General features: G+C 36.0%; 1 protein-coding gene across 2 annotated transcripts in view; it reads left to right on the top strand.

Annotated features, from left to right (window-relative positions):
* The window catches only part of LOC123533945 (ribosomal protein S6 kinase beta-1-like), a 34,065-nt gene that overhangs the window by 1,231 nt on the left and 16,047 nt on the right, over window positions 1-16,787 (top strand). For both annotated transcript variants that reach the window (XM_045315937.2, XM_045315938.2), the window contains exons 2-12: window positions 220-254; window positions 2,135-2,252; window positions 2,643-2,711; window positions 3,168-3,239; window positions 3,669-3,802; window positions 4,756-4,856; window positions 6,569-6,659; window positions 7,184-7,274; window positions 7,974-8,015; window positions 8,409-8,474; window positions 10,764-10,826. In XM_045315937.2, coding sequence (XP_045171872.2) covers window positions 220-254; window positions 2,135-2,252; window positions 2,643-2,711; window positions 3,168-3,239; window positions 3,669-3,802; window positions 4,756-4,856; window positions 6,569-6,659; window positions 7,184-7,274; window positions 7,974-8,015; window positions 8,409-8,474; window positions 10,764-10,826 — 882 coding nt within the window. The remainder of the gene's footprint in view (window positions 1-219; window positions 255-2,134; window positions 2,253-2,642; window positions 2,712-3,167; window positions 3,240-3,668; window positions 3,803-4,755; window positions 4,857-6,568; window positions 6,660-7,183; window positions 7,275-7,973; window positions 8,016-8,408; window positions 8,475-10,763; window positions 10,827-16,787) is intronic.

Genomic DNA, 16,787 nt, shown 5'->3' with positions numbered 1-16,787 from the left:
GAAGTTTGTCTGGAGCATTTCTTCTTAATGCATGGTAAAATTTTTAAACTTGGCATGAATGTTCACCATTATGAATTTATGAGACGGAGTGTCATGCGCAAGAACCAGGTCCCTAGGAAGTGTCTAGCCATTTAGTAACCATTCACCTAGCCGTCTGGTTTTCTAGGCAGACAGTAATCAATTTGTATATGAATGATGCAAGAATTCATTTTATTTCAGTTACGAAGGGATTTGTCAAGGGCAAATGATCCGATGTAAGTATAAGTTGTTTGTTTTTTTAGATACATGTACTTTTAACTACTATCAGGAAAACTTTACGCAGATATTCAGATATAGATGTCTTCCAGCAACTGCCTTGAATTTGATCAATTAATTCACATAATTGCAGAGTTAGGGAGTAGCAGCATTTGAACATATTTTATCCTTTCAAAAAGCAGATGCTCAGTGAGGTAGTAAAATATCATTTCTTATTTGCTTTGTTCATGAGAACATGAACATGAGTGAATAACAGAGCAATGATTTTGTCAAATTGCACATGGTATAAACAAATAGAATGAAATTACAGTAAAAACTCCTGCTTCCTCAGAATGTCTCTTTGTTATTTTGGCCCAGATATTAGCTCCCAATTCCAGACACTAAAACTTCTTAACTTGATTAATATTCCGTAATGATACTACCCTGGTTTGATGTTGACTTTGGATTCAAATCTGGCATTGGTTTTAAAGCGGGGAAGCAACCTAAGCAGGGCCCACACTGGGCTGAAAAAAGTTGGAGCCACCTTTTTTCTCGGGAACGGTAGGGAGGGTGCTGGAGAGGTTTCCCTTCCCGCGGCGCGTTGAAAATTTTTGTTACTTCCCATAAGCAAATGGTGATATTCTAGCTATATAGGGGGACTTCTGAATGAAAGTGGGTATACCTCTAAAGCAAGTTTTGTATTTTAAAATGTTGTTGGATGTTTGAAGCAACCTGTCTGAAATATTTTTCCATTACAGCTTCTTTTTGTTGTGGGCCTACTATGTAAATGCATGGCCCGGGGGCTGTGTTTTTGGTGCTCTGTGCTTCCGAGAAATCTACCCTGATACAGGATTACATTTCAAATCCATTCCTAACTTTTAAAGACATTCAAAAAACTTGGCAAACACCTTTACTAATTACTTACTAAGATCACAGACACGGGTCCAGTGTATTTTTTTGTTTTTATTAATATAAAAAAAAACAACCTTTTTTTCACACAAATATGCTTTCTATAGGTTAGTCAAATGAAAAAAAAATGATGACAAAAATCCGGTCACAGTGTATGATATTGTGACCGGATTTTTTGTCATCATTTTTTTTTTCATTTGACTAACATATAAAAAGTATATTTGTGTGGGGAAAAAAAAGGATTTTTATATTAAACAAAAAATACACTGGACCCGTGCCTGTGACTAAGATACTGTCTGACGGTGGCGACAACGTTAAAAAATTCATCAAACCATTCATTATTTTGCCGATTTATTTATTAATTATTTGATCCGTGGAAATTAAAGGCATCAATCATTTAATCTGCCGTAATGACAACAAAACAAAAAGATTATTTTAACCCGATAATCGGTTGCTAATTGATTGCAAATTGCATCTTCTCGCGTGTCAAGATGTTTATTACACATTGTTATATGTAAAAGTAAACGCAGACTGGGTAGTACTATCCCGAAATAAGTTAATTTTATAAGGTAAAATTATCGGAACCAGTCAACTGTTTTTTAAACATAATTTCTCGGAGGTTACGATTTAGAACGTCTGAAACAAAATGGCGGTCCAAATTACGAACATTTTTTCAATTTCGCCACTCGCGATTTTTCTTCGCCACTTTCATCGCAGATTCGCCAAATGGCTCGAGTGGCGAACGACAGCGTGGGCCCTGCCTAAGTGGCATACAGAAAGTCGAAGGTTATACCTAAGTGCCCATTCTTGCCTGAGAGGTAACTTTTAAATTAGGTCTTCCAGCACTATTTAAAGGTGGAAAGTGCCATATTACTGTAACTTGGTCGGTGTGACTCAAAGTTTAAAAAAAAGGAAAATATACTTTGATATTTTACTTAGAGTCAAACTTTTACAAAGTTTTACATGGCTGTTTTATATGTTTATGTTTCAGTGAGGAGGGAATGGAGACTTTAGAACTAACAGAGAGTACCGTAAATCCTGGAAGGTCAAAAGTTAGCACATACGACTTTGAACTGCTCAAAGTTCTTGGTAAAGGAGGTTATGGAAAGGTTAGTTGGATTGCTATAGGATAAAATTGTGATTTATGTTTACGTAATTCTTAGTTGTAAGAGAAATAATGATGTTTATATGTTGTGGATAAATGTTGGAAAAATTCCATGTGTCGGTTTCAGTGTACAACGAACCCTGAAAGTCTTCAACATGAGGCATAAACAAGTGCATTATACTTCATTGTAACTCATGATAAAATTAATCTGTATAGATAACAGCTTGGAACATAATATTGTCGCAAGATTGTAGCTTTTCCTGTATCTTATTTTGGCTAACTTGTGGATTTGACTAAAAAATATAGTCTTATTATATTATTATAGAAGTATTTTAAGTGTACCGGATTATATTTTCAGTAAATATCTTAATCGATACATTTCTCTTTGCCACAGGTGTTCCAGGTACGAAAAGTTGCTGGACAAGGGAAAGGAAAGATATTTGCCATGAAAGTTTTAAAAAAGGTAATTGTCTTTAAAACAAAATACTGTGAAATCTTTTAATTTTGTGGACATGAAATATCATGGTTTCAGCCAAACAGGCTATTTTGCGGGGTCAAGAGTTGGTGGATTTCAACTTCTGAAGATAAAATTAACTGGAATTTCATATGTTGAATGAGATTAAATTTAGTTAATTGATAGAACCACGAAAATAGTCCCCCACAAATGTAATTGATTTCACAGTATGAGAGATGAAGATTTAATCAGCTTATAGACTTAAATTGTACCCTAAATTAAATGATTACCATGTAAGAACTTGCTTGTTTCAATAAAGTCATATTTGGTGTTTCCTCAAGACATTATTTCTGATTTACAGCTGATATTTGGTCATATTCATGATATTCTCATTTGAAAATTATTATTAGTATCAGTTTAGAGTTAGTCATCTACAAATATTGACTTTTTATGTTTTCATTTTAGGCAACAATAGCTAGGAATGCCAAAGATACAGCTCATACTAAAGCAGAGAGAAATATTCTCGAATGTGTAAAGGTATGTAGAATATCAAATTCCACCAGAAATATTTTTTAATAACAGAAATATGGAGTCATTCTTTGAAATTACCAATCCGGAGTCACTATAGATTTTTTAGTTCCTGAGAAGTGATTCAGAATTGCCTCAACAAGAATAATTTTGCCCATAATTTGATTTTGGTGATGAACAAAAACAAGTTTATTGACATTTTTAGGTTAGGTTGTAATGTTGAGATAAAAAAGAGATGGGCTCACAACAAGGGGTTAGGGGTAAGGGAGATAAGAGGACCAAAATGAATCATTTGCTGAAAAATTATTGTTTGTTTAAACAGGAAGAAATGAGATGTCACATCATGTGATTTTGGCTGTGTAAAACTAACATTTATTTTCAAAATAACATTGGTGACAATGAAAGAAAATAAGCATAATTATTTATAATCTTTTTCAGCATCCATTCATAGTAGACTTGATATATGCATTTCAAACGGGTGGCAAATTGTACCTGATCTTAGAATACCTGCCTGGTGGGGAACTGTTCATGCAGCTAGAACGAGAGGGAATCTTCATGGAAGACACAGCTTGGTAAGAGGAAAATAGGTTATTACGCCCTAATCCATATGTCTGTCTGTCTGTGTCTCTGTCCATCCGAGTTTATGTTTTGCATATCTCAGAAAGTATTGGATTTAGTCATCAAACCTCACAGGATTGTTATTTAGCATGTAAAAAAGTTGTGCAACTGGTGTTTTAATTAGAATTTCATACAGCCAGGTCAGAACCTAGTCAAAAATATGCATACAGTGATGGGAGTGTCCTATGAACACACATCTAGTTATAATAGATTTTCAGAATTTTATTAGGCTTTTTCATAGCAGTGCCCTTGAGAAGTACAAATTCATCAATGCTAATTGAGCTGCTTGTACAATCCAGCAATATTTTGAGAAAATTTAATTTTTATGTCCTATTAAAGAGATCAATTACATTTTGATGGCATAAAGTTCTGTTGTTTAAACCATTTGAAAAGGCTAATTGAAGACAAAATGAATGGGAATTATTTGCTCATTTGGAATTATTTCTTGGAATTATAAAAAAAAAAACATTCACAAAAATTGTATTACCCATCAGTTTAATTACTTTGTGCAATATGAATCATTCATTCAAACAAAAGAACTACTGGAAAAGGAAATTCCCTTTTATCGATGCAGCAGTCTGCAGATAGTAGAAAAATAATCTGCTGCAGGATGATACTCTAGTACTAGTAATAGATTCTGATTCCGTTAAATCATTAATATTTGTGATTGGGGGCTCTGGGCTGAAGCCTAATTTTCCCAACAACCCCAAAAAAATTCCCATTCATTTACCTTATAACTGGAAATGCAGCAATTCATATTCTTAGGCATAGACAAATCTACGCAATTTTGTACCCACAAAATTAAATGATTTCACATAGTTTGATTATATTTACATAATCTCCTTGTTTCAGTTATAACCAGATATTTTAATGTACATTAAAGGACGTGTTGCTTTTACCATTTCAGTTTCTACCTGTCAGAGATAACTCTAGCTATAGAACATTTACACCATGCTGGTATTGTGTACAGAGATCTGAAACCAGAAAATATTCTGCTAGACTTACAAGGTATGTGTAGCCCTTTGATCTTTTCTTTATTAGTGAGGACAAGCTTAATTATTAACCATATTGTTGGCATATTCCGGCTGAAAGATTTTCAGTGGTTATGTCCCGTGACTTCTTGCATTTAACCTTGTCTGTGCAACTGCTCTGACAAAACCAGAAAGAATTACATCAAGTTTCACAGAAGTGAACGTTGTCAAGCTTAGTTTTACATATCATCTGCATGTTCTAGTTCAATGATTTGATTTTGTCATATTCTATGATGTCTGTGCTATTTTTACTGTTCCATAATAAATGATAGTTTGGAATTCCACCAAACGTTTGCAGGATTGATCAGTGCCAAGTTTAGTTGTGTATAATGGAATGATATTGTTTATTGATTTTCTGTGGCGAAATCTCCCTTAATTTGTGGCATTTTACAGTGCCTGCATGTTAAATACTATAAACGCACATATTTTTGCAGTCAAAATTTCACGAATTTGAAATTTTGAGTATGTTCGCGAGGTTTAATATGCGCGAAATTGTAAAAATGGTATCCTGCTTGAATTAGAATTATACTAAAGGTAAATATTTACACGAGGATTAATTTTTGCGAGATGTAGGCCTCGCGAAAATTTCTGCTTTTACAGTAGTGGGAGACATAGTTTTTCATGGGTGTCTTCCTCAACCACCAAAAAGCTGGAAAAGTCGCCATTATTACGACCTATAATTGTGTCATTGTCACTCTTAACCCAAACAACCTTTCCTATAATGGTGCAGCTTTCCTTTGTTTATCAGAAAGTCTTCGTTTCTTGTTGAATGGAGGCAAAAAATGTTGGTACTGTCTGTCTGTGTCCTTCGATCTTCCGTCCTTCCGTAACATTTTGTGTCCGCTCTGTATCTCCTAAACCCCTTGAAGGATTTTCATGAAACTTGGGGTCAAATGAGCACCTCATCAAGTGTATGTGCAGAACTCATGAGTCAGCCATGTCGGGTCAAGGTCACAACTCAAGGTAAAAGGTTTGAGCCTTCCATTTCGTGTCTGCTCTGTATCTCCTAAACCCCTTGAAGGATGATCATGAAACTTAGGTCAAATGATCACCTCATCAAGACGATGTGCAGAACTCATGAGTCAGCCATGTCGGGTCAAGGTCACAACTCAAGGTAAAAGGTTTGAGCCTTCCATTTTGTGTCCGCTCTGTATCTCCTAAACCCCTTGAAGGATAATCATGAAACTTGGGTCAAATAATCACCTCATCAAGATGATGTGCAGAACCCATGAGTCAGTCATGTTGGCTCAAGGTCAAGGTCACAACTCAAGGTCAAAGGTTTGAGCCTTCCATTTTGTGTCTGCACTATATCTCCTAAACCCTTTGAAGGATTTTCATGAAACTTGGATCAAATGATCACCTCATCAAGATAATGTGCAGAATCCATGAGTCAGCCATGTTGGCTCAAGGTCAAGGTCACAACTCGAAGTCAAAGGTTTGAGCCTTCCATTTTGTGTCCGCTCTGTATCTCCTAAACCCCTTGAAGGATAATCATGAAACTTGGATCAAATGATCACCTCATCAAGACAATGTGCAGAACCAATGAGTCAGCCATGGTGGCTCAAAGTCAAGGTCACAACTCAAGGTCAAAGGTTTGAGCCCCTATCCGTAACAGCGGCGGGGGATATAGCTGTCTTTTAGACTGCCTTGTTGTTATTACTTGAGTAATGCAATTTTGAATATTTACAGGTCATGTAAAGTTAACAGACTTTGGTTTATGTAAGGAATCTATCAATGAAGGGGCAGTAACACACACATTTTGCGGGACCATTGAGTATATGTAAGTATACATGTATATAAAAAATTTATTTGTCGAAAATAGGATACTTACTGTAATCAGAGTGCATTTTGGGAGTCACATGCTTTATTTTTGGGAGCAACATCCATATCTGGCTAGCTTTATATAACTCAATATCAACAGTGAGGTTTGAATTTTAGATATGTAGCATGTTCTCATTAATCATGGACTAAATACAACACATCTAAAGTTATTTGTCATCCACCTATGATTCATGTGGGGAATCAGTTGGAAATTAGAAGTCGAAAGTCAGGAAGTTGGAAGTCAGAAGTGCGGAAGTTAGAAGTCAGAAGTGTGGAAGTTAGAAGTAGGAAGTCTAGAAGTTGGAAGTGAGAAGTGCAAAAGTTAGAAGTCAGAAGTGGGAAGTACGGAAATAAATTGACCCTCCAGGGCTTCCATACACAAATTAAAAGCTTGTTACAAAGTTATGCATATAGTTTTACTTGATTAAACCATCTGAAGTGTTTAATTATAAGGGATGCTTATTTTGAATTGCATTTGTAAAGGGCACCAGAAATTTTAACGAGGACTGGTCATGGCAAAGCTGTGGATTGGTGGAGTTTAGGGGCACTAATGTATGACATGCTCACAGGGGCGGTAAGTAACATAAAAAAAAGTCATCTGTTTGAATCTTAGGTGAAACACAACTGAGATGTATAGAATACCAATTTCTTTAAAATTAATTTTGGAATCCAGTGGCTTGCCCCTCATTGCTGTAGATTTGAAGTCTTTATTCAGATGTATGATTCCTTCATGTAAGAAAGCTATGTAATTGGCTTGCAAAAGGTTGTTGGTCCTATGCAGGCATCTGCCCGTAATGAATTAATGCCAGGAGGGACACAAGGAGTTGTCTTTCACTACGAAAAGCTAGCAAGATATCATGCAACCTATGCGTCAACGTGTCGTGCCCAACTGCATCAAAATTAAGTGAATGCTGCTAGGTAAACTCAATGGGTAAAGCACTATCAGAGGAAAAGTCATTGGTTTAATCCCCTGGTAACTCAAATATTTTACCAGGATGATTTGACTGAAAACTACGTGTGTGAAGGAACAGGTCCTCCACCTCTGTTGTGGAGAAGTTGTATGTTACTTGTGGAAATTAAGTTAGTACTGGAACAGAATCATTGAACACTAGTTAGGTTAACTGACCACTTTTACACAACTGAAATAAAAAACTTAATGCCACTATTCTATATCTTTAGTAAGCAAAACGGAAGTTAAACTTTACAAAAAGGAAAAGTTGAACAGTTACAACTGAAGATGAGTTAATAATAATGTTATGATTTTGTTTTTCAGCCACCATTCACAGGGGAAAATAGAAAGAAAACAATAGATAAAGTATGTATAATGTAAGAAGTATCATAAGAATACACAAAGCCTTTATTTCAATGAAATCAGTTTGAATGAAAGATTAAAGGGTATGTGACAATGAGATCATTTCCTGTTATAAAATAAGTCAGCATGTTGTCTTTAAAAATCTTTATTTTCCTTATTTGTCATTGTTTAATTGTTTGCCAAACATTTGTATTGATGTGTTAAGTAATTGCAGATTAGGTATTTTCATGCGAATTTTACATCAAGATGAAAAAGTCAGTCTTTTTTTAGTTTTTTCATTTAAGAGTTTGCCCCTTTAACTAGTTTTGGCTCAACTATTCGAAGAACAACAGAATCATAAAAGAAATTTAAAAAAAAAAGTTGTAACACCTAATTTAATTGTTGTTTATTTTTCAGGTTTTAAAAGCCAAGTTAAGTTTACCTCCATATTTAACAAATGAAGCTCGGGGATTGATAAAAAGAGTAAGTGCAGCTATTTGATATTAATACTTTTGAGTTTGACTATTCAAAGAATAGTCTGAGCTATTCTACTCACCCTGGTGTTGGCATCACACCTTGGTTAAAGTTTTACATGCAAATACATAGAGCTATCATTCAAAGGCATATAGCTTTGAAACTTTCTTTTTTATGCCCCCCGGCATCTACTGATGCGGGAGGCATGTAGTGATTGTCCTGTCCATTCGTCAGTTCGTACGAAGTAAACCAAATGGGACCGTTTCGTTTAGCATCAATACCCCTAACTAGAATGACTTTATACTAATGCAGATGTAACCTGTGACCATTCTTCATCTCCAGACATCACCTGACCTTAGTTTGACCTTGAACTTGACCTTGTTTTGGACTTAGGTTGCTTTATATCGACAAGGATGCCACCGGGGGCATCAAGCGTTTATTGAACGCAGCTCCTTGTCTCTTTCTGGGTTATTTACTGAACCTCACTGGGGCAAGTCCCATAACTTTGATGTATTTTGGCCAAATTGTGTCCCTTTTTGGACTTACGAAATCCTGGTTAAAGTTTTGCATGCAAGTACGTACAGCTATCATTTAAAGGCAAATAGCTTTGAAACTTCTTTCTTTTTGTAAGTCAATTTCTAACCTCACTGGGTCAAGTCCCATAACTCTGACTTTTATTTTGGCCAAATTATGCCCCCTTTTGAAAATCCTGGTTTAAGTTTTGTGTGCAAGTTACTTTCTCCCAGAGCTAATGCAGATATTGAATTGAAACTTCACATGTGTGTCAGGGTTATAAAATATTTTCAGTATTTCTAAAAAATCTGAATTTTATTTGGGAATTTTTTAGCACTATTTAGCTCACCTGAGCCAAAGGCTCATGGTGAGCTTTTGTGACCGTTCAGTGTCCGTCGTCTGTTGTCTGTCGTGTGTCGTCCGTCCATCAACATTTTCTAAAAAAATCTTCTTGAAAACCATTGGGCAGAATTACACAAAACTTCACAGGAATGATCCTTTGGTGGCCCCCTTTCAAAATTATTCAAAGAATTAAATTCCATGCAGAACTTTGGTTGCTATGGCAACCAAAAGGAATAACTTTAAAAATATTCTTGTCCAAAACAGCAAGGCGTAGAGCCTTGATATTTGGCATGTGACATTATCTAATGGTTCTCTATGAAGAATGTTCAAATTGTGCCCCTGGGGTGAAAAGAGGCCCTGTTCCGGGGTCCCAAGTTTACATAGACTTTTAGAGGTAAAAAACTTTGAAAATCTTCTTGTCTGAAACCGCAAGGCCTAGGCTTTTGATATTTAGTATGTTTCATTGCCTTGTGGTCCTATACCAAAATTGTTCAAATTTAATTATGCCCCTGGAGTGAAAAGAGGCCCTGCCCTGGGGGTACCAAATTTAACAAATTAACAGACTTATATTAGGGGAAAAAATCTTCTTTCCTGAAAGTTTAAGATCTAGGCCTTTGATATTTCGTATGTAGCATTGCCTAGTGGATCGCTAACAAGATTGTTCAAATTATGCCCCTGGGGTGAAAAGAGGCCCCACCCTGGGGGTCACTTGTTTTATGAGTTATATAGGAATAAATACTTCAGAAATTATCAGATCATATTTCCTAGACTGTTAAATTGTAATTACCTGATGACCCCAAATGATTAGGAGTCACTTGACTGTGACCTTGATCTACTGACCTACTTTTTTATTTTTTAAGAAACAGCCTTGAAATTTGGATGACATGTACAGTTTTGCACACCAGTCTTAAAACTGACTTTCAGTGACCATGAATTTGACCAACTGACCTACTTTCTAATATTTTAGCATCAGTTTGCCATTTGAAACATGTGGCTCATATTACTCAGGTGAGCAGTTCAGGGTCACCATGACCCTCTTGTTGGTTGTTGTTGCTTTTTTTATTAATACCAGTTTTGGTAAAATGAAGACAATCTATTTATCAGAGTTAGTTTATGAAGGGAAAAAATGCCTGATTACAGAGTCAGACATTGGTGATAATTGAACAGCTGTGGAATTAGATTTTCATCCCATATTTATAATAAAGTTTTTCAAAATCTACTTGTTCCTTAACTTAATATTTTGATATGGGTATGCATTGAATTCTGTGTAGACGGGTTGAGTACAAGACCAGAGTTTTTAAACAAATAAAGAGAAAAGATACTTTTTGATATTAACATTTGGTATGTGAATGATAGTTTGTCAAATTTTCTCATTTACAAATTAATATGGTTTCATTTATTGTAATCCTTTAGCTTGCAACAATCTGTTGAATTCTTTTTCAGTTATTACGCAAGAATCCACATGAAAGATTAGGAGGTGGTAAAGATGATGCAAATCCTATCAAGGTAAGTATATACTGTGTAATACAGTTGACACTGTGCTAAATGCCACCTGTGAACTGAGATCACCTGGCCAGAGAGACCACCAGTTTCATTTCTGATTTAAACATTTGCAGTTAATTATACCCCCACCAAACATGTTTGAGGGGGGTATATAGGAGTCAGTTTTGTCGCGTCGCGTCCCGTCGCGTCCCGAAATCTATTATCTCAGTTATAACCAAATGGATTCGATTCAAACTTAAAATACATGTTCCACCTTATCACCCACATCATGTGACACAAGGTGCATAACTCTTGACACCAAGTTTTCATGAATTATGTCCCCTTTTACTTAGAATTTAAGGTTAATTTTGTTGTATTTTCACTATATCTCAGTTATTATCCCCCGACGAAAGTCGGAGGGATATAGTTTTGGCGTTGTCCGTCCGTCCTTCCTTCCGTCCGTCCGTCTTTCCGTCCGTCCGGAGCCATATCTAGGAAATGGTTGGGAATATTTATTTAAAACTTCATATACATGTTCACCACTATGAGTTATTGCGGCCTGTCAAGTTTCAGTCAGATTGCCCAAGTAACACCAGAGTTATGGCCCTTAGAACTTTCTAGTGTTAACTATATAGGGTGCTATAAATATGGCAATTTCTGCATCATAACTTTTGATATATTTGACCTAGAACTATGAAACTTAAACAGAATTTAGATCACCATAATGTGGTTGTGTACACACAATTTCATTCGGATTTATATGTAAATTAAGAGTTATTTCCCTTTAATTGTATAAAAATCCACATATTTGTACATAACAAACTTACCATTTGGTAGAATTTCATTAAATTTCTTTCATTCTTTTCTATGAACATTTATTGTAAACATGTGAAGTTCTGTACCCACACCTGGTCACCCCCTTACCTTGATCACACACCTCCCCCCCTATCCCCCGACCCCCCCCCCCCCCCCCCCCAAAAAAAAAAATCAAAAATAAAAAAAAATCATTCCTTATTTTAGATTTTTTTCAAACAAACTTCATATACATGTTCATCACTGTGAGGTTATGGGGCCCATCAAGTTTCAGACATATTGCCCAAGTAACACCAGAGTTATGGCCCTTAGAAGTTTCTAGTGTTAACTATGTAGGGTACTATAGATCTATAGATGTGGCAATTTCTGCATCATAACTTGATATATTTGACCTAGAACTTTGAAACTTTAACAGAATTTAGAGCACTATAATGTGGTTGTGCACAGACAATTTTGTACGGATTTCTTTTGTAACTTCAGAGTTATTGCCCTTTAATTGTCTAAAAATCCACATATTTGTACATAACAAACTTACCTGGTCACCCACTTGCCTTGGTCACACCCCCTCCCCCTCCCAACCCCCCCCCCCCCCCCCCCCCCCCCCCCCCCCCCCCCCCCCCCAAAAAAAAAAAAAAAAATTTTCATTTCTTATTCTAGATTTTTTTCATTTTTGATTTTCAATCAATATTTATAATCAACATGTGAAATTTTGTTTCCCCGTTCCTCTGCACCCCCACCCCCTAAAATAATAAATATATACATATATGTATATATATACAAATATATATTTCCATTCCTTTTTTTTTCTTTTTTTTTTTTTTTTTTAAATGTTCAAACCTTCAGCATTACATGTTATGTTATGACTGCACAAACCTTGCCCTCAGCCATGTTGCCCAAGTATCTTACCTGTGTTCTCTCAAGGACATCTCTTTTAAGTTCAAATGTACATGTTAAACAGCAACACCTGCTGCCAAACCACTCAAAGACAACATTTCGTTCCAGTTAAACTTCAAGCTCACATTTCAATTAACTGCATTTAATTTTAAAAGCTAAGCTTATTACAGTAAGCAAGCATATCCCATTCAAAATAAATTCTTTAGTCAGGATCAAGTATCATACATTTATTATGTACTCTTTAATTATCCCCCGCCGATGAAATCGGGAGGGGGGTATTGAAATGGCGTTGTCAGTCCGTCCGTCCGTCCGTCCGCAGCCATTTCTCAGTAACTACTTGGTAGAATTTCATGAAACTTGAAATAAACATGAACCAACATACTGCGATGATGCCCGTCAAGTTTTTTTTTTTTGATTGGTCAATTTCCCTCAGAGTTATTGCCCTTGATTTAATAAAAAATGTCCGTCTGCAGCCATTTCTCAGTAACTAACAGGTAGAATTTCATCAAATTTGAAATAGACATGAACCAAGATACTGTGCTGATGCCCGTCAAGTTTTTTTTTTTGATAGGTCAATTTCTGTCAGAGTTATTGCCCTTGATTTAATGAAAAATGTCCGTCTGCAGCCATTTCTCAGTAACTAGCAGGTAGAATTTCATCAAACTTGAAACAGACATGAACCAAGATACTGCGACGATGCCCTTCAAGTTTTTTTCGATTGGTCAATTTTCCATATAGTTATTGCCCTTTAATTGTTTAAAAATCCACAGATCTGTACATAACAAACCAACCAATTGGAAGAATTTCATTAAACTTCTTTCATTCTTTTCCATGAACATTTATTATAAACATGTGATGTTGTGTACCTACACCTGGTCACCACCTTACCTTGGTCCCCCCCCCCCCCCCCCCCCCCCCCACCATTTATTTTTTTTTTATTAGCTCACCTGAGCACGAAGTGCTCAAAGGTGAGCTTTAGTGATCACCCTGTGTCCGGCGTCCGTCGTCGTCCGTCGTCCGTCCGTCCGTCGTCAACAATTTGACTGTTAACACTCTAGAGGTCACATTTTTGGCCCAATCTTAATGAAACTTGGTCAGAATGTTACCCTCCATAAAATCTTGGACGAGTTCGATATTGGGTCATCTGGGTTCAAAAACTAGGTCACCAGGTCAAATCAAAGGAAAAGCTTGTTAACACTCTAGAGGTCACAATTTTGACCCAATCTTAATGAAACTTGGCCAGAATGTTACCCTCCATAAAGTCTTGGACGAGTTCGATATTCGGTCATCTGGGGTCAAAAACTAGGTCACCAGGTCAAATCAAAGGAAAAGCTTTTTAACACTCTAGAGGTCACATTTTTGGCCCATTCTTAATGAAACTTGGTCAGAATGTTACCCTCCATAAAATCTTGGATGAGTTCGATATTGGGTCATCTGGGGTCAAAAACTAGGTCACCAGGTCAAATCAAAGGAAAAGCTTGTTAACACTGTAGAGGCCGCATTTATGAAACTTGGTCAGAATGTTAATATTGATGATCTTAAGGTCCAGTTTGAATCTGGGTCATGTAGGATTAAAAACTAGGTCACCTGGTCAAATCAAAGGAAAAGCTAGTTAACACTGTAGAGGCCACATTTATGACCATATCTTAAAGAAACTTGGTCAGAATGTTTATCTTGATGCTCTTTAGGTCAAATTTAAACCTGGGTCAGCTTCGGTCAAAAACTAGGTCACTAGGTTAAATCAAAGGAAAAGCTTGTTAACACTGTAGAAGCCACATTTATGACTATATCTTCATGAAACTTAGTCAGAATATTAAACTTGATGATCTTTAGGTCAGGTTTGAATCTGGGTCATGTTGGGTCAAGAATTAGGTCATGGGGGCAAATCAAAGGAAAAGCTTGTTAACACTCTAGAGGCCACATTTATGACTGTAACTTCATGAAACTTAGAATGTTAAACTTGATGATCTTTAGGTCAAGTTCAAATCTGGGTCATGTTGGGTCAAAAACTAGGTCACGGGGTCAAATCAAAAGAAAAGCTAGTTAACACTGTAGAGGCCACATTTATGAACATATCTTGATGAAACTTGGTCAGAATGTTAATCTTGATGATCTTTAGGTCAATAGGTCAGGTGAGCGATACAGGGCCTTCATGGCCCTCTTGTTTTTATTTTTTTCATTTTTCATTTTCTATCAATATTTATAATCAACATGTAAACTGTTGTATCCCCCCCCCCCCCCCCCCCCCCCCAGCCCCACCCAAACAAACCATTCATTTTCTTTTAATTTGATTTTGACTAATGAAATTATTTGCTTCTTGGTAACATTCTTAACTTTTTGCTGGATATATTTTTTTGCCGTTCCTCAACTCTGACCCTTTCGGCGGGGGATTCCAATTCATCGAATTTGCTTGTTAAACATTTGTTTTCTGTTAAATTGATTTTGACTAATGAAATTATTTTCTTCTTATTAACATCCTTAACTTTTTGCCGGATATATCTTTTTGCCATTCCTCACCACAAACCCTTTCGACGGGGGATACCAATTCATCGAATTTGCTTGTTACTAAATGGATTTGATTCAAACTTAAAATAGATGTTCCACCTCATCACCCACATCATGTGACACAAGGTGCATAACTCTGACACCATTTTTTTTATGAATTATGCCCCTTTTTACTTAGAATTTAAGGTTGATTTTGATGTATTTTCACTATATCTCAGTTACTACTGAATGGATTTGATTCAAACTTAAAATAGATTTTCCACCTCATCACCCACATCATGTGCCCACATCATGTGACACAAGGTGCATAACTCTGACACCAAGTTTTCGTGAATTATGTCCCCTTTTACTTAGAATTTAAGGTTAATTTTGTTGTATTTTCACTATATCTCAGTTATTACTAAATGGATTTGATTAAAACTTAAAATAGTTGTTCCACCTCATCACCCAGATGATGTGACATAAGGTGCTTAACTCTGTCATAAATTTTTTATGAATTATGTCCCCTTTTACTTTAAATTTAAGGTTGATTTTGATATATTTTCACTAGATCTCAATTATTACAAAATGGATTTGATTCAAACTTAAAATAGATGTTCCACCTCATCACCCACATCATGTGACACAAGGTGCATAACTCTGACACCATTTTTTCATGAATTATGCCCCTTTTTACTTAGAATTTAAGGTTAATTTTGATGTATTTTCACTATATCTCAGTTACTACTGAATGGATTTGATTCAGACTTAAAACAGATGTTCCACCTCATCACCCACATCATGTGACACAAGGTGCATAACTCTGACACTAATTTTTCTTGAATTGTGTCCCCTTTTACATAGAATTTAAGGTTAATTTTGATGTATTTTCACTATATCACATTCTGATTGGCTTAGAGCCGAAGGGAAGTAACCTTTTTAGCTCATCTGATTTTTTGAAAAAAAATGATGAGTTATTGTCATCACTTGAGCGGTTGTCGGCGTCGGCGTCTGCGTCGGCGTTGCCTGGTTAAGTTTTATGTTTAGGTCAGCTTTTCTCCTAAACTATCAAAGCTATTGCTTTGAAACTTGGAATACTTGTTCACCATCATAAGCTGACCCTGTATAGCAAGAAACAGAACTCCATCTCGCTTTTTGCAAGATTTATGGCCCCTTTTGTACTTAGAAAATACCAGATTTCTTGGTTAAGTTTTATGTTTAGGTCAACTTTTCTCCTAAACTATCAAAGCTATTGCTTTGAAACTTGGAATACTTGTTCACCATCATAAGCTGACCCTGTATAGCAAGAAACATAACTCCATCTCGCTTTTTGCAAGATTTATGGCCCCTTTTGTACTTAGAAAATACCAGATTTCTTGGTTAAGTTTTATGTTTAGGTCAACTTTTCTCCTAAACTATCAAAGCTATTGCTTTGAAACTTGGAATACTTGTTCACCATCATAAGCAGACCCTGTACATCAAGAAACATAACTCCATCTTGCTTTTTGCAAGATTTATGGCCCCTTTTGTACTTAGAAAATATCAGATTTCTTGGTTAAGTTTTATGTTTAGGTCAACTTTTCTCCTAAACTATCAAAGCTATTGCTTTGAAACTTGGAATACTTGTTCACCATCATAAGCAGACCCTGTACATCAAGAAACATAACTCCGTCTTGCTTTTTGCAAGATTTATTTCCCCTTTTGGACTTAGAAACTTTTTTTTTATGGTTAAGTTTTATGTTTAGGTCAGCTTTTATCCTAAACTATCAAAGCTATTGCTTTAAAACTTGCAAC

The sequence above is a fragment of the Mercenaria mercenaria genome, chromosome 12 (assembly GCF_021730395.1).
Source record: "Mercenaria mercenaria strain notata chromosome 12, MADL_Memer_1, whole genome shotgun sequence".
Lineage (NCBI taxonomy): Eukaryota > Metazoa > Mollusca > Bivalvia > Venerida > Veneridae > Mercenaria > Mercenaria mercenaria.
Note: the sequence above shows the minus strand (reverse complement) of the source record. Positions and strands in the feature narration are given on the sequence as shown.